Source organism: Ylistrum balloti, unplaced genomic scaffold (genome assembly GCF_031769215.1).
Source record: "Ylistrum balloti isolate Yb309-2 unplaced genomic scaffold, AGI_CSIRO_Ybal_v1 Utg371556, whole genome shotgun sequence".
Classification (NCBI taxonomy): Eukaryota; Metazoa; Mollusca; class Bivalvia; order Pectinida; family Pectinidae; genus Ylistrum; species Ylistrum balloti.
The window spans coordinates 93,174-111,169 of NW_026782800.1; the positions used below are offsets into that span (position 1 = coordinate 93,174).

Consider the following 17,996-nt stretch of genomic DNA (forward strand, 5'->3'; position numbering starts at 1 on the left):
ACATGTAAGCACTGAACCAGATATGGGTGGGCTTATTACCAGGTATGGTTTTATTGGTGGATAACTACAGCATAACACAATTCTATATGATAATTTACATCAGTATAGTTTTCATAGATTTTGTTTAATTTTCTTTAAAATATGAAAAACAGTTAATTTTATGGATTAAGACCTGTAAACATATGTTTGAAAAACAAAATAGAAACAATTCTATGATCAAAATTAACAAATCTTTTTAATTAACATGGAAGTATGCAGACCCGAAGCATAAAGTTAATGTATAAATCAATTTCCCGAAAAGACAAACAAATCTATCAAGGGTAAACAAATTTATGAAAAATATCTTTTTAATTCTTTTAAAGAGGATTAAAAAATAAAACTGAAAAAACAGCATGTTGAAAATATAACTGATTTGAATTCTGACTCTTTCCATACTCCTGGTAATATTATGCAGGATTTAAACCCAGGACATATGCTTCCCTGCGTGACTCTATCAGATAGAAATATCCATGTAAATTTGAAAGTGACTCGCATCAAATTATACTGAAGCAGTTCAGTGCAAACAGACTATAAAATTCCCTTGACTTTAACAAGCAAGCAAGTTCCTGTGTGAGATTTAATAGCTTTGATGTGATGATCAGCTCTTGTTTTCAATCAAAATTTCATTAATTTCACTGGGGAATGAATATTTCATTCCGATTTTTTTTAGTTTTGTTATTAAGTTGACGCAATTTAAGAGATTTTTGTCAGAAACATAATGTGTGTACTTGTGATGTGTCCGAGGTCTAAGCTTGTGAACAGGTTAATCATTGTGATATTGTTTACCAAAATACGCTCTGTACTTTTATTTTTCAATAAATTTCCAATTTTTGATCTTGTGGTCTGTGATGCACTATATAATAACTAAAATGGCCCAAAAGGTCAACACACAAGAATATCCAATTCTACAGAAAGAATAAAATCATTTTTCAAAAGTTTGATGTGCAATTTCAAAAATTAGATTTACATGATGAATGAATGAGAAGTGAAAGTTAGAAAAATAAGCCCAAACACCTGCATATTCAACAAAGAAAAAAAGTTACGATGCTGAAATATCGGCAAATGTTTAAAACGAAACGTAATCAGAGGGAACCACACAACTGCCATCTCAAGATTAGATATCTTGTTGGTTGTGCACATATATTCTTGCATGTGGTATCAGACGTACTTATATATAGGACAAGCTTCGTGCACGACTGATCTGAGCGAAGTGTTGGACACTATGTTGCTATGGTGACGTACAGCCCTTGAGGTATGGTCTGTACAAGTGCTGAGTCATTAGTTACCTTAGGACTTGATGTGTATCATTTAGGACAACTCCTTTTTCTTCAAATCATCGGTCACTATTTAAAGAAGATGTAATTAAGAGGCTAAATCTTGTTTCATTTGTGATGTTTATAAACAATAAAATAAACTATCATAAACTAACACTAATTCTAGGACATTCTGATCGAGTTTCTATTCGTGCAATAATGCTAAAAGTTTACCTTAAAAATGTTAATAAAAAGTAAAAATATTATCCAAAAGATAAAAAAAAAATAACATGAACACATTTTCTGGTGATGATGTTCACTTCTTCTAGTGATGTAAGATATATCTTCTGTTCATGTAATACACATTTTTTTCTACCTGATACACATTTACTAATGATGTAATACACATTTTTTGATGATGTAGAAATCAATTTTTTTTTTGTGACAAAAAATATGGTAATTCATTGTAATCCACGGATGCAAAATAACAGATGATTGGCTACTAAATATCTGTCTCCCTTTTATTCCCATTGGATGCTGTTACTATGAAAAAAAACCACAAAAAGACATTTTTTTTATCCTCCATTACGATTGGCCAGCTTATATTGCGATCCGCTCTGGAGCAAAACTGTTCAGTTTTGAGAACAAAAAGTTCTTTCCTGTAGGTCTCATTTAAGTGTTAGTAAAGAGCTCACCCTTCCAAACATTTAAAAAGAAAACATAATGGTGAATTAAAGATAGTGTATACTCTAGAGGAGAGGTATATGTATATTTCTTTTAGAATACATATGTCCTTACAAGCCTTCGTTAATGCATGCAGGTGAAGTGATTATATTCCTCCTTGGAATTAAAACTGATCTTAAAATTCTCAATATCTTTTCCAAACCAAGATACAAATAAAAAAAATTTCAATGACAAACCAATTATTTCAATTTCAATTATTTTTTTTTTAAACCGAACAACCATTTTACAAACATTTGCTCCAAAATGGATCACATTCTTTGGTCATGACAATACTTCCCATAGTAAAAAATTCAGAATCAATTTTTCTATGTGAAGTTCATGTCACTTTTACCTGTGGTTGACATTGAAAATCTCTCCAACTGACGGGATGAACTTCACAACTGACAAACGTAATACCATAATGAGGATATTCTGCTGAACACTGCCAACACTAAACCAACGTGATAATTAGGCCAGGCCTAGCACACAACTAACAGTCCATCCATAAGCGATTTATTTCTCATTCACACCGTGATAGCCCGATATTGCTCAACCATTTATCATTAAATGATACCTCATTTACACCCACATAAATACTCAACTCTATAGGAAGCAAACTTAACACACAATTTCATACCACATTGGAGAATTAGAGTGATAAAAAGCAATCATTTTCAGCCACATTATGATGTCATTCCAGAAGCGATAAAACAGGCCAACATCATCATTAAACAAGTAATCTGACAAGGCTTTAATGGCAATTAAAAGTTAACTTAATTGATAATTAACTACATAAAGCATTTTTCAGCAGTGTGCTCAAGTTGAAGTATATACTTTTTTTGTGTCAATAACATACTTCACTATGTTACTGTAACAACTATGACCTTTCAATGACCTCTATTACCTTTCAATTATGACTTCTATGAAAGTCGTGACCTCAAAGTCCTTCCCATCTTAATCCTTATATCTACATTAACAATATGATTCTGGATAACCATTCTAGTACAATAAATGAAGTCTTTCTCACAGCAATTCCCTCGAGACATAACCAATAATCTCTAATATCTCCAACACCTTCCTGAATGTCAACCACAGGTCCAAGTGTTTACCATGACCACCAGAAGGTGTTATGTCAACCGGGGGAAAGTAACTAACCTGCTAAACAGATCCTTTAGTTCCTGTTCAGAGGAGAATTGGCCTAGATTGGCCACGAACAGCGTGGAGCATGGTGTGTTGTTCGGTGTCAGCGGCACCCCTGGGCTCGACGTTGCCGCTGCTGCGGCAGGTGTGGTGCTCATCGTGCTAATAGGGCTAGTTAAGATAGGCGTGGCGGCAATAGGGGGGTGTGGCAAGGCGGCCGACACAGCAGAGGGGGCCATCATGGCAGGGTGGTGAATCTGAGAATAACCAATCGTATCGTTGGTTGGATATCTATTGACCAATCAAATCCTTTACTTGTATCTCTCTTATTAAGAGGGATATATTGAAGAATGGTTTTCAACACTAATCATAGTTTTTTCTATGTTTTAATATGTTTTGAGAATTTAGGGCCAAAACATGATTGATTCTCAGAATCTACTTCTTCAAAATCTGATAAAAAAAATTAAAATGTTTCTTCTTTTTTCACTGGAATTGTCCTTGAATTTTTTGTTTATTCTTTGAATGATAGCACATATTTATGACACATACAATTATGCCACACGGAGGACTTTGGATTAAAGAAAATTTAGAAGGATACAAATTTCTGTCTACAAAATAGTACAACATTTTCTCATTGATGGAAGAGAATGTACAGCTTAGAATTTTAGAGGGAACTTTGTGTCACTGCGCAAAAAATGGAAATTAATTTCTCTTTGTGCCTTGTAGTTCCAAGAAGGATTTGAAACAATATTCAGAAAATGTTTGGTCAATTTTACAAAAGAGTTCTGTAACAAGTTAGGTAATCCCTCTCTGCCTGTCAACTGTTTTGTCATTCCTTTGTTTCCATGACGTGTTTGCTGTGTTTAAGTTTTATATTTTTTAATTTCATCCGTCGATCCAAACAAGATCAAAATAATGACAAAACAAAAAGACAGCAAATTTGCCATGGAGAATTGAACTCTAAGGCTGTGAGGTCATCGCCATGGACACCATCTACTGTAATCATACATATCAGTGCTATTTACAAAGTGCTGAGAAGTTATGTAGCGCATGACTGTGAATAGTAGAATGTATAAATATAAGACATCTAATCTGAAGTGAAAAAATCAGACAACCAGATCTATTTATAAATTCATCAAATTATCAAAAATGGTGGTCATACCATTAAACATTCTGGCACCATGTATTTTGTAGTGAGATTTACATGATCAAATATAATTTTTCTTAAAAAATCTGATCATCTTTATTTCTATTGTTCTGTATTCTTTTTATCATTTCTTTTAAACTGATGAAATTTTGATACTTCTATAACATCTGGAGGTGATTTTGTCCTCTGATGAAATTATAAATAAATCTGGTGATATAATCAGGTTTGTATTGCAAAATCGCTAGACCATCATGCAAAGGGACGAAAACAATTAAATCATGTAGTGGTCTTTACACTACGGCTACAGAAATTCTCCTTGTAATCTGATGGTAAAATTTAATTTTTCTGGACTTCTTTTCATTTAAAGAAAAATTTTGAGCATTTTTGGTACATTAGGAATTTAATAAGTTAATCAAATTATTTGAAAATTTAATGATTTCAGACCTCAACACTTCTCTCCTTCTTCTCTTCCTTCCTAAAATTCTAAATAATTTTGATGAAGTATATCAAATATCTGAAAGCCATCATCAACAAATGTGAAGGACATTTTCTGTAGCTATACAATCAATACAAGGCTAATTTATAGTACTTGGGGTTTAGGGCCAAAACATTTAGAAATAAATGAAAGAAAATCATCAAAATCATGGGAGAAATAAAGAATAGCAGATTGATAAATGTTTGGTATCAAGAAATGAAATATGTTAAAATTGACACCTAAATACGTATAGTTGTAGTTTTCTTGTTGTTGCGTTTTATCGAGGACAATTTTATACCGCTTTTCGTCCTTGTCCCATTTTACAGATTATGTTCAATCTAGATACCATGAAAGGTGATGTTTGTTAATCTAATGAGAAATTCATTTGGGAACACACAGAACGAGACGAAATACTTTGATCAGAAATATCTCCAAATATCCTTTTCGTTGTTCATACAAATATTTAATCATCAAAGAAAGGCTTGGATTTATAAAAATTGTGAAAAAAAAAAAAAAATCAAAATCATTTTTTCATAATCAACCTGCACGGTACCTTTTTGTTTGTGTACAAATTTTTTTTCAGTTTTTCATACCATTTATTCCAATGTAAAGAACCTCAATTTAAAATGAACTTCTTTTTAATCATGCATTAAAAATAGTTCATTCCAAATGATACCAGGGAAAAATGAGTAATCTTTAAAAAAAATTTCACTTTTCTGAAAATTGTTTTCATGAAATATAAATATACACAACTAATCATACATTTTGAAAATTAAAGCATCTGAAGTGCTATTTTTTCCAAAATGAATTTTTCATGCTTGATCATGATTCTGTATTTAACCACTCAATTTCCACCTTAAGTTGAAATTAAAATTAGATTTTCACTGACAATAGTTTACCTGAGTAAGTTGGTGGTACCATTCCTGCAATTTGATTAGAAAATATGTCAGATTGCTAAGTATTTTGATACCTAGTTGGAGCCATACACAGCAGGATCACTCTCTGTTCAACATGTAACACGGTAGAAATTCTAAGTGCAGTGTAGAAAAAAACTGTGGCAGATTCCAATCATCTCATGAATTTTTCCACATTTAAAAATCGAACAATAAAATCCCTACATAATTGAATTTTTCTAAATTTTAAAAAAAATTTCAAAACATTTTTATCTATTTTTTGTTTTTAATTTTCTCTATTTTTTTTTCAATTCTAGTATTTCTGAAATTAATTTTGAAACTAGTTATAAAAAAATAGTACATATATATATTGCTTATATTTCTAAATATGAAAATATTTTTAAATGTATATTTCGGTGATGTTGTTGAAATAAGTTCAAATCTTTCCCGGTTAATAAATCATTTTTATACACATTTATTTATTTATCTTTGTTTGAACTGACCGCAGGCTTACTGTATCTAAATGATAAAATTAGAATATTCTACGTGTATTAAGTAAAGATTCATTTTGTTTTCGTGTACTTTATTCGTTTACATTATATTTCTTTTTTCTCTCTCTTTCTTCAATTTTATTTAAAATGATTTTGGTGCTTTAAAAAAAAAATTTTTTTGTAGTAATTGTGACCAAATTAAAACATTTTCTCTAAACATTAATTTGATTATTGATTTCAATAGAAATATATTTGTTATCTCTAGATTTAATAAGTTAAAATCAAACAGAAATGAAATGTTTTACAATATCATAAATAATATACATATATATATATTTGATACAGAACGATCAAATTTTTTATTCAATACTACTTATATATATTGTAATATATGTAATATTAATGATATTCAAAATTAAATGTGGAATTTGCAAATGATCAGGAATTTGCCATTTATTTTTACTACAAGTAAACGTCTAACATCTCAAGCTGCTTTCAAAATACCATTAGGTGCAAAAAGATCTTGAAAACCTGGGCATACATGGCAATGTTGGTTGATTATCTAGTTCATGCAAACCAGTTGAAAGCTATTTCCACAGTGAAATTAGTCTCAAATCCCAGAACATGGTACGACAAGGGGAGAAGGGGATAAATTGTAGAGAGAGAAAAAAAATATGTATTAATCTATATAAATATTTTGTGCAGGTAAAAAAACATTTAGTTTTAACTTTGTCTTACCTGAGGCAGCTGCTGAAGCCATGTATCCTGGAAATCACAAGAAAAAAGGTCAAGGTCAATATGTATGCAAGAAAAGAATTAGGTCACAGCTACCATAGGCATGTTTTCCAATTTCATTTTTCAGTTTATTAATAACAATTTTTTTCAGTTTATTAATGATAAATTACTACAAATGTCAATGATTAAAATAATGATATATAATTATTGATATTGGTACACAATGACAAACATTTAGAAATAAATCATTTTCTGTGCAAGTGATAGGGTTATTGTGTTGTTTTTAACTTGTAACATGTAAGAAAGAAACTGAGAGAAATCTAAACTGATTTTGACAAATAACAGTGGTGCTACATCTACAGTGTATATTTAGTGTATTATCAATCATAGGAAATCTCTTTTCTGATCAGCAAAGAATCAATATTTTAATTTATTGAATATTTTTATGGAACTTTTAAATGTGATAAATAAAAATACAAAAAAAAATATTTTATATACATATATAGACTATATTTCTTAAGAACTATAGTGAAAACTGTGTCAAATGGTTTTAAAGATTCAATCTTTTATTAATGATAAGAAATTGCAATAGGACAAAAACAGCTGAAAAATATTTGTATAAAATATATAAAGAAAAAATAGAGATTAGAGCTTAAAAATGTGAAAACTAACATGAAACCTTCCACAATATAATGGAATTTTCAAATTTCTATAATTTTTCCAAAAGAAATTTATCACTATATCTATTGAACTATTCAAAATGTAAAGGCAGAATTAAGTACATTGTACTGCTGCACAATGGTCACAGGTGCTAGACTAATGATTGAAGGACCTATATAGAGGCAAAGCAATGGATTTTTATTTATTTTTTCATAAATTAAGAAATACCAGGTCCCAGTTTTGTCATTGATACAGTGAACTCTTACTTGATAGCTAACTGTAGACCATTCTGAAGCTCGCTGTTCAAAATAATAATGATAATAATGAAAAATTAATGAAAAAAATATTTGAAGACCTTTTTTGGTATTTTTCCATGTATAGGTGCTCGCTGGCTATTTTAACTTGTATATTACATCATAAAACAAATCAGATATAATGAAGGAATATACCATTATTGTTAAAAAGTTAAAGTCCACCAATCAAATCAAGTTACTATAAATAGACTTGTCCAGGGAAAAAAAAGATATATTGACAGATATGTCAGCCATACCTTACAATTAATTTAATATGTTAATTAATATGTTTTTTAAAAATTTTTTGATGCAAAGATATATATATTTCTTTCAAAAGTCATCATGATTTAAATTTTTCAATTATATCTTTAATGAAGAGATGGATTTGTATGACAATAGGATGTGACATTCATAATTTTGTGCAAAATAAAACAAAAAAAAACCACACAAAATGAAATTCATTTTCTGTTTACAAAGAGCATATATGTAGCTACTGTAATGTGTTGTGTAAGTGTCAAGTGGCAATATCTTATTGACAGAAAGACACAATTGTTCCAATTGTTTCAAGCAGAGTTAGCTTAGGCACGTGAAAAAATTAAACACAACTTAAACACATGTTTTAATTTTCTTTTGTTAATTTTTTTTCACTAAGATTCCAAATTTCGTAAATGCACAAATGAACAAAAATAACTACTCCAGTAGAAAAAAGTGAAAATACAGAAAAGAATTGTTTGAAAGTCTCTGTAAACAACAAACTTACTTATTTTCAATGTATATGTTAAACACAAGACAAAAAGTGCCAAGTTTGACTAACAACCGTTTGAATACTAGAACACAGTGACAATCAGAACAATATCTATATATATAAATACAAGTGCAATAATTGGTAATAAAGATTGACAACTAACCCGTACCGGTACTTGTGCGAGGGCGGGATGGTGGATAAGTGCGGCTGTTTGGTGGATAGTGGCCGCAGCAGCAGCACTCTGCGTCAAGTCAGGATAGGCCGCCAAAGGATGCGGTGCCCATGCCTCAGGTGCGCTTGGGAAAAACGTAGCTGTTCCTAACTCTTCTGTAAGTGGAGGGAGAAAGAGAGGCACACGTGATTTAAACGCCAGTCTAGAATATTTCCTGGTGAGAGAGTTTTATACACACACCGGGGCCACAAGGAAGGAAAGTTAACATAGACATACTGCAAAACATATCCATACCTACCAGTAAACAAAGTAAACGAAATATTGATTAGATTTTGATATAAATGACAATATTTATCTAAAAATAAGCCCAAGTCTGCGAACTCATACATAATGTCATTTCGTAGAATAAAAAATCAATAACCATTTCATTTACCTGTAATAAGCTTTCCTCGGACTTTTAGTAGGAATTTGTAACTTGGGCTTATGGCAGATTCAATATATGTTTCGAGTAAAATAATATTTCCACTTTTCAAATAACATTAATTTGTGAGGTATTCCCCTCTCTTTTCTTCTTTTTTACAATTTTTCTCTCCCTTTCAAAACATGGATTACTTCCCTTTTGATGGGAAATAATCCTCCTGTGTGCTTTTGACAATCAAGTTCAATTTTGGAACTCTTCAGTAATATGGAGGTTTTGCAGTATGATGTAGTCCCTTTACCATCAGTGTGTTTGTGTGATTTCTACAGTAACAAATCGTGACAATGGACACAAGAAAAAAAATATTCTGGCTTCCATTGAACCTGTTCCTTCAAATTATGGACTGATCCATTAAAGGATAATCCATTGTAAGAACTGAAGGGGGAACAGATTGATAAGTTTAGAGCTATGTGACTGGTCAGTCTGCAAGCCAACTTGTGCTGGGGAGTGCCAGTATATGGTAAGTTGGTCTGAAGTTCAAAAAAGGTCAAAGGTCATGCATTTTGTTTGTTATTACAATCATAGAACAGAATTTTAAAAATATACGTGCAGAAATAGCAAATACTGAATATTATCTTATAACTTGTCAGATAATTAAATCTGCTTTGACACAAATAACAATTATATTTCTATGACAACCTTCCGTTCTTGAAGCTGACCATTTTATGTCATTTAATCATGATTACACACTGAAATTCCAAATTACAACAAAAATTCCAAACAGGACACAAAAAGCAAAAGTCATTCATCAATGTCAAGGTCATTGGCCAGAGGTCAGAGTTAAAAGGAATCAGAGAACAGGGTGAAAAGGTCTATTTGTCCTGTAAAAACTCCCAGGAAGCGATGAACCATGCAAATGTATCAACAGCATTACAATGCTTGAAATAAACCCAGTGACTTGGTATGGTCTATTGGTGCAGGTTTAGCAAGTTGTTGGTGCGAGTTGCTACAACAATGGTAGGGTTATTTATAGAAGAGATGTTCATAACAAAGCACCGGTTTCCAAAGTCAGGGGCCAAAAACCCTTGGCTGCCGATCACATGGGGTCAAAGTTCAAAGGTCGCTGATCTGTTTCACCAGGTTCTCTGATTGACTGACTCTGAGTCTACATTAAAATGTTAAAAAAGAAAACATTTTGATGACAAATGTTGGTGACTTTTTACTGTTAAAAGTAAGAATATAAACAACGAAATAAAACAGAGAACAAAAAATACTATTTCTTATGGAATAATAACATGTTGTACATCCTTGAAAATCTGACTCTACGTTTTCAATTTAAAAAAGTTAAATAACTGTGTCCTTATCATAAACAATTGAAGTATCTCTTCAATTTACCAGCTGACATTTTACTCAAACTCAACAAGATAAAGTTATTGAGGTGATTTTTATTTTTCATTGGTTGCATCACCGACATTTCCTTTTATTTATTGATAAGCTGTTAGTATATGTTCACATTGATGAAGAATTCAATCCAGTTTTTAACTGTTTCTCTCAGAAATAATTGATGGTGCTTGACTGTCATGGAGGTAAACTCTATTTCTGTTATAAACCATTGATAGATTTTATTTTCTCATATTAAATAATTCACAGAGTTTAACACATTTTCTCTGTGAAACCACTCATTGATTTTTACTGTAATTTCCTTTGTGAAACCATTGGATGGTGCTTAACACAAAACACAACACAAAACAACACAACACCTCAGTGGTATCTTCGTGATATAGTGAATCTATCATTACCTTTTTCGTTCCTCAGTATTAATTTACCAATCAAAATCTCCCTCACTTCAGACATGGCTTTGATTTTGACCCAGTTTCTGAACTTATCAGTTGATATCAATAAAATATAACCATTTGAGATCTTTGAAGCTATCAGAGAGTGAAGTGATACACTAATACAGTCATAAACAAAGCTGGAGAATCATGGATTAATACTGAAAAACAGCTTTTATTTAAAAAAGCTCATATTCTATTTACATGTATTGCTCCATCTCATTGACTCAAAGATGAAAAAAATGAGAAATTTGGCAGACTTCAAACTCGGAAAAAGTTAAACTGACATTTATTAAAACACAAATCTTTCTTAATTTTCTTTTATTTGAATTTCTTACTCAGAAGAAATTAATGTGAAATAGAACAGTGCAATAGTTTAGAAATCTGGCTTAGAGTTACTTCCCTTTGAAAGCTGTTCGTGTAATTCCTGGAAAGCAACTTCACTGAAGTAGAGTATTAACAGATAGATATCTTGTGATCAACTCCTGAATTTTACTTCAGTCTTAACTTTTTTATTTTTAGTTACAAAAGTATTCATTCTATTGTCTAAACATTAAATTTCACTGAAATTTTCCAACTTTGCTTTGTTTTCTGTCAGTTTTATTGCCTCACGTCAAATTTGTGTCACCTACTTGCTAACGTTATTTGTCCTACAAGAAAAACAAACCCAGTCTTTCTGTTAATATCGGTGGAAAACTTGGCAAAGTCAATTTAGTACCTGCTCCGATTACTAGACAACAAATTAAATTACAAGGATATTTAAGAAATGGGATGCCTTCATGTTGCAAGTGCGACAATGTTGTCTTGTAAAAAGGTGACAGATATTCCTATCAAAATCTACAATCATAATTCTTAGTCTATGGAAACATGTAAGGATTCAAGCACACAATGATAAATCATAAATGAAAAAGTGATGCAGGTTTATAAATTTATTATAATGCTTGATAGACCTTTGTGTATACAGAAAAACAAAATTTTCAAATTGCTGCATAGTATGATAGACATGAAATTGAATTACATACAAGTGGGCTGTGCTTATAATGGTGCTGTCAAATTGGACATGGGGAAAATGTAGCCATAATTTGTAATATAAGCATTATGGTATATTACTACATTTATTAGGTGACAAGTACTTTGCAGCTTTAGGCTTCATAAAACTATTAGTGTGTATTTGCCACTAATTCCTCATAGATGGGATGTGATATAATAGACTTTTATTAATGTGGGCGTGACAGTGAGGTCTGCTTGATAGAATTGTGAAAGTAAAATTTAATAAAAAGGGGTGTGTTGGAAACTTTGATTGACAAAAATGGACTTGAGAGCATGACTTGAAAAAAAAGTGAATCTAGCGTTCAAATTATGATTGACATAAATGATGGGTGTGGCAATGAAATTCTGATTGACAAAAACTTTTTTTGAAGCATGCCTGAATAAAAAGTATTGCAACAATAAAAACTTGATTGACGTATGTAGGTGTGGCTTGGATTGCCACGTGTAGCCATGGTTACTTACGTCCTGTGATGGGGTGAATCAGTGTGGGGTGCGTGGCCGCTGGCTGTGGACTCTGTTGCTTAGGCTTGGTAACTTTTGTGTTGCTCTTTGCGAACTCTAACCTCAACAGCTGTGGGAGATCGGGATCAAATCGGACCCCCTGAATGAAAAAGATGTAGAATTCAAAGTACCTGACTTACTACAAGTTCATGGAAATAAAACATAATCATTAGGGATATTACTAAGGCAAAAACCTGCAATCAACAAATGATAAATATTGCACCAGCAGTATAGAACATTTCATTATAACAGTTGTGTAATAAAGATTAGCTAATTACAGTTATCTTATTTACTAGATATGTAAATTCATATCATTGCTTTATGGCTGAAGGACAACCACCACGCTACAAACAATGATAGTTTTCAACTTGACGAAAGGCTTTCTTAATAGAAAAAAAATATTGAGACACTGGAATATGTAGTATGATAACTCAATCAGACATTCAAGGGAGATAATTATAACTAGGGGAGATAACTCACCTGTAAATCAGCTTTCGCTGCTTCTGCAGCTTTCCTTGTGTTGAATGTAACAAATCCGACAGGCTAAAAAGTATAGTAAGAAAGTGAATCCATGTGTCTAGATAAATATGTCCATACATCATACTCATCAAAATAAATCTGATAAATCAGCCTGGTTTCAATTTCTTAATCTATCAACATCTAGCCATTTTACTGCTTTAAATTTGAGATTTTCATTTTAACAAAAATTCATTTTTTAAAGAAAAAACATAACTTTTAACATGCACAGTTACAATTCTTTTTAAAAGACCACAAATAAATACAGTTTTAGTTTTCAGATTTGGTCAAGTAAAGATTATATTTCTAAGAAAAACTTTGGACCACTGTCGGCAAAATCCGACTACCACAACAAACAAGAAGAAGAACAATATAAACCTAACAACAAGTAGATGAAACATATTCCTTGTCACAAAGACCTAGGAAAGTCAAGTAAAGCAGATCTTTAATCGTTAAAATGTCTGAATATCAAAATTTCGATAAATCGATAAACAGAGGTTGCACCTTAAAGTGAGTCAAAACTGCTTAAATATTAATCATTAGGAATTTCAAAATATTATCAAAGAATAGGTATGAAATGGGTCAGTAATACATAGAATGTATTGAAGCAATACTGATTACTGACAATACAATATTTACTTCCCTTTACTTGGTAAAATCTTTTAAAAAATATCTATATTACTTTAACATCTTTGCTTAACAGTAGCATAATTATGTAAACCATAACTAAGACTATACACAGTGTAACTGACTAGATCATCAAGAAAGCAGACATGACCGTCTTCCTAAATATCTGTATAGAGTTGTCTCCCTTACTTCTATACCAGAGAAAGGAAGGAGAGAGTTTAATTTAGCTTATGATGACAATATCTGTGAGATTTCATTAGATTTATATGAAGATTCACATCAGATAATTATTATCAGAGTCCAAAATAACAACTATGAATAAAAAATATTTAAAAATTTGAAATCATTTCAATGAATATGTAATTACTGATTGAAAATATTTACAACAGACCATTTTTTATGTGATCTAAATCCAGTTATCTCACAAAATTACTAATAAATCTCAATTTTGATTTGGTGGTGTTAATTCCAAATTCATTAAAACAGAAAATGTTGTAATGATTTGGCTAATGATCATCACCTGATCAGTGACACCATTAACACACAGAAATAAATCTACTGGAGGAAATACTGTTGTTAGTGATATAAACTACATCTAGTTTAAAACTCCTTTATCATCTGACATTGATGATATATCGTACTGACGAGGGATGTCTGACATCACACTTCAATCAACTTCATACTTTATTTGCAAAAAAACACCTGTCAATTAAAATTTTCAGTCTAATAGGGCATGGTTTGAGATTTCCTTCATTAGGATGTAAGGATAATATAAGGGGCATCCCACGGGGTATAAGGTAATTAATTTTCTTTAATTTAAATCTGAGAATAGCTATAAACCATTATAATAATTGGTTAAATTTGTGTGCGGGTCCCCTACAGGAAGTCTACAGTCTCTCAGAACCCACAGGTGGCTGTTTCTGCGTAACACAATAAACCTAATACATAACATTATTGTTTTTCATTAACAATAAAATATTGTCTGCATTTTCTATATAAATTAATTCTTGTTACTGTTTTAAACCCAATAGAAACATTCAAAATCTTAAAAGGTTGAATTTAGTTATGTAGAAAATCTTCACTGACAAATTAAGTTCACTGTTAATGATAGATATAACTGATAAGCCAAGCAATATATATATATATTTATCTATATATAACACACAGTGTATTTAGTTAGATACTCAAGAACAGTCATATTTGACCTTTAAAAAAATAAACATGAATATTTTATATTGTAATTTTCTGTTCCACCTTTTCCCAACACTGGGAATTAACCAACACAAGTTCTAATTATCTCTCACATTACCTTCTGGTAGATTTTTAGTGACATAAAGGAGAACTCTAAGAAAACCATTGTAACACAGTGTTACATTTTGAGACATGTTATGCACCCATCTCACTACCAGACTTCCTCTCTTAGAGAAATAATGACCACAAATGCCCTAACATGCCCTAATAAGGCTATAGTGACCAGGAACAAATATATCATGAGCACCTGATCAGAGACAAATAAGACATGGTCACATGACCAGAAACAAATAAAGGATGATCACATGATCAAAGACAAATAAGACATGGTCACATGACCAGAAACAAATAAAGGATGATCACATGATCAAAGACAAATAAGACATGGTCACATGACCAGAAACAAATAAAGGATGATCACATAATCAAAGACAAATAAGGCATGGTCACATGACCAGAAACAAATAAAGGATGATCACATAATCAAAGACAAATAAGGCATGACACGTGACCAGAAATAGGATTTATGATCAAATAATCTGAGACAAATAAGATAAAGTCACATGACCAGAAACAAATGAAAGCATGATGACAGAACCAGATGGAGACAAAGACAGAACAATTAAATGACCAATGAGAAATAAAACATCAGAGTTCCTTTTCTGCACTTTTTCAGTTTTGTTCTACGACCATAAAGAAAACCCAAATCGTACATGATTCGTATATGAAAAATGTGACACATTTCATGTAAATTAGAATTTATTTTGATGATTTATTAAATATATCCCTTACATATAGCAAAACAGATGCGACATACATCCACGAATCATCACACACAAAACACCATAACAGCGACACAAATCACACATTGTAGCACATGAGACAAGACTCATAAGAAATATGTTTTAACACACACAGCCATATCAATGAAGTCAATGTTTTCGGTTAGAAAATGACATTAGTGCTCGGTGATCGGTGAACTGCGTACTTACAGAAGTGTTTTTGCCATTTTTATTGGTGACCTTCAATAAGGAGTTCTCGTACCCCTGAAACAATAACAGTAGTGAAACGTACACACAACGTGCAGTGATGTTTAGTGGCGCCACCTAGTGATGACGCAAGATTTACGCAACACATAGTGATTGTTAATGGTTAGTCAGCCTACAGTACAATGATGCCATTCCTAGTTCGGCGTTTCTAGAGGCTGTCAATATCTACATGCAATCAACGATGTCCAATCTCTAGTCTGTCAACAACTGACCTATGCTTGTGAGATTTTCAAAGGAAGTAGGATTAGGAGAAAATTAAAAAAAAGTTTTTTTTACTTATTTTTTTTCTATTTTTTTTTTTTAAAACATGTACAATAATTCAATTAAGAAAAATCGTGTCTAGAAATGATACACATTTCCAGTCATGGTTTCATTACATCTAAAAAACAACGTTAAAGATAAAAATTTTTGAAAATTCTCAAAACAGAATGATCACGATATCAGCAGAGTTGTTTTTGTTAGACAGACATAAGATACTTGATCGAACTTAGTATTAACAAATATATAAAGTTGTGATGTTAGCCAACAAACAATGGTGAGTTGCCATGACGATGACCTGGTGAGAAACAACCATTCAGCAACCATGGCCTTGTCTCCAAGCAGAGTGTGAAGACACAATATGGCATTCAGATTGCCATGGCAACTGGATCCGCTAGTTTGGTGAAAGTGCTGTCAAAAGTAGAAATGAAGCCATATTTGTTGCTATGGCGATGACACTTACATTACTTACTGCATTATTTTTGCCAGGTTTTCCCATCACCTTTAATAAAGCATTTTCGTAACCCTGGAAACAATAAGACTGCCACCAATCAGAATTAAGTACATATACACCGCACACCCAGTAAATGCATGTGCATTGAATTTCTGCTCTACTTCATTAATTAACTAATACAACATTCACTAAAAAGCAACAGTGTAAGAACAGTAATTAATAACCAATCCATGAATTGATGCAATTTGTCCAATATCAGAGGAAAAAGTTATGAGTGTAAATTGTGTTGATAAGACTACTGCAATGTCATTACATATGTAGTAGGGAGGAGGTAGTTTGTTTTTTGTGCAACAATGAAAGCAACTCACACATGACCTTTATTAATTGTATGTGTGCAATTTTATATCATATTCCTATTTAATGTGCAAGTGCTTTTTATTTTGGTGTTCTGCAACCATAAAATATTGTTGAAGAACCAAGGGGAGTTATCTCCCTTACATTGTCAATCCTGGTCAATATGAAAACCCAATATACAGACATTAATTAATTAAAGCATGCATTCAAAACATCAAGGACCCAATTTTTTTAATTTCAAGGATTTATCTATCAGGAAAAATAGATTTAACAAAAGGAATACACAGGTTTTCAAAGCAATTGTTGAATCTGAGACAATTATTATATAGATTATTTTCAGAAAGTTTCATAGATTTGACACATTTGAACAATACAGTTGTAAACTGTGAATAAAAAAAAAAGTTCTATTAAATTTATATAAAATATGGTAGCAATAATTTACTGTTTTGATGCTAAGCTCGATCTAACGAGACTGAAGATTTTATTTATATGTGAACTAGAGCCAAGGAGTAACACAAAGCATGGCTAGCCAACAGACAAAAAACGTTCATCTAATAAACTTTTGAATAAAAAGAATAAATTTTGATATGCAAAAATGAAATCTAAACCTTCTCAGAAAAAAATGTGTGATCAATTTGAAAATTCCTGAAAATAACAATTTAAGCTAACCATGCTTTGTATAAATGGGATCAGGCAGGACAAAAAATCTAAATCAAGCAATGGGAGATAACTTTAGGGTTTTGTAATAAACAAGGGAGATAAATCATAATTATAGGGATATATATAACACAAGAGGAAGTAACTAAAGGGGGAATAATTAGTTGAAGTAAATTAGATTTATTCAAAAGATGTAATTATTTGTTAGACTTTACGACCAAAAAAATTCATCAGAATATTTTGGTTTAGGTAGCAGAGATTCC

At 31.5% G+C, this 17,996-nt stretch overlaps 1 protein-coding gene across 1 annotated transcript in view; it reads right to left on the reverse strand.

Annotated features, from left to right (window-relative positions):
- Positions 1 to 17,996, reverse strand: part of LOC132563011 (uncharacterized) — a 141,779-nt gene that overhangs the window by 6,816 nt on the left and 116,967 nt on the right. Inside the window, exons 3-10 of the mRNA XM_060227776.1 lie at positions 16,732 to 16,794; positions 13,048 to 13,110; positions 12,529 to 12,667; positions 8,758 to 8,921; positions 7,823 to 7,855; positions 6,900 to 6,926; positions 5,677 to 5,700; positions 3,171 to 3,412 (exon numbers count right to left, since the gene is read on the reverse strand). Coding sequence (XP_060083759.1) covers positions 3,171 to 3,412; positions 5,677 to 5,700; positions 6,900 to 6,926; positions 7,823 to 7,855; positions 8,758 to 8,921; positions 12,529 to 12,667; positions 13,048 to 13,110; positions 16,732 to 16,794 — 755 coding nt within the window. The remainder of the gene's footprint in view (positions 1 to 3,170; positions 3,413 to 5,676; positions 5,701 to 6,899; positions 6,927 to 7,822; positions 7,856 to 8,757; positions 8,922 to 12,528; positions 12,668 to 13,047; positions 13,111 to 16,731; positions 16,795 to 17,996) is intronic.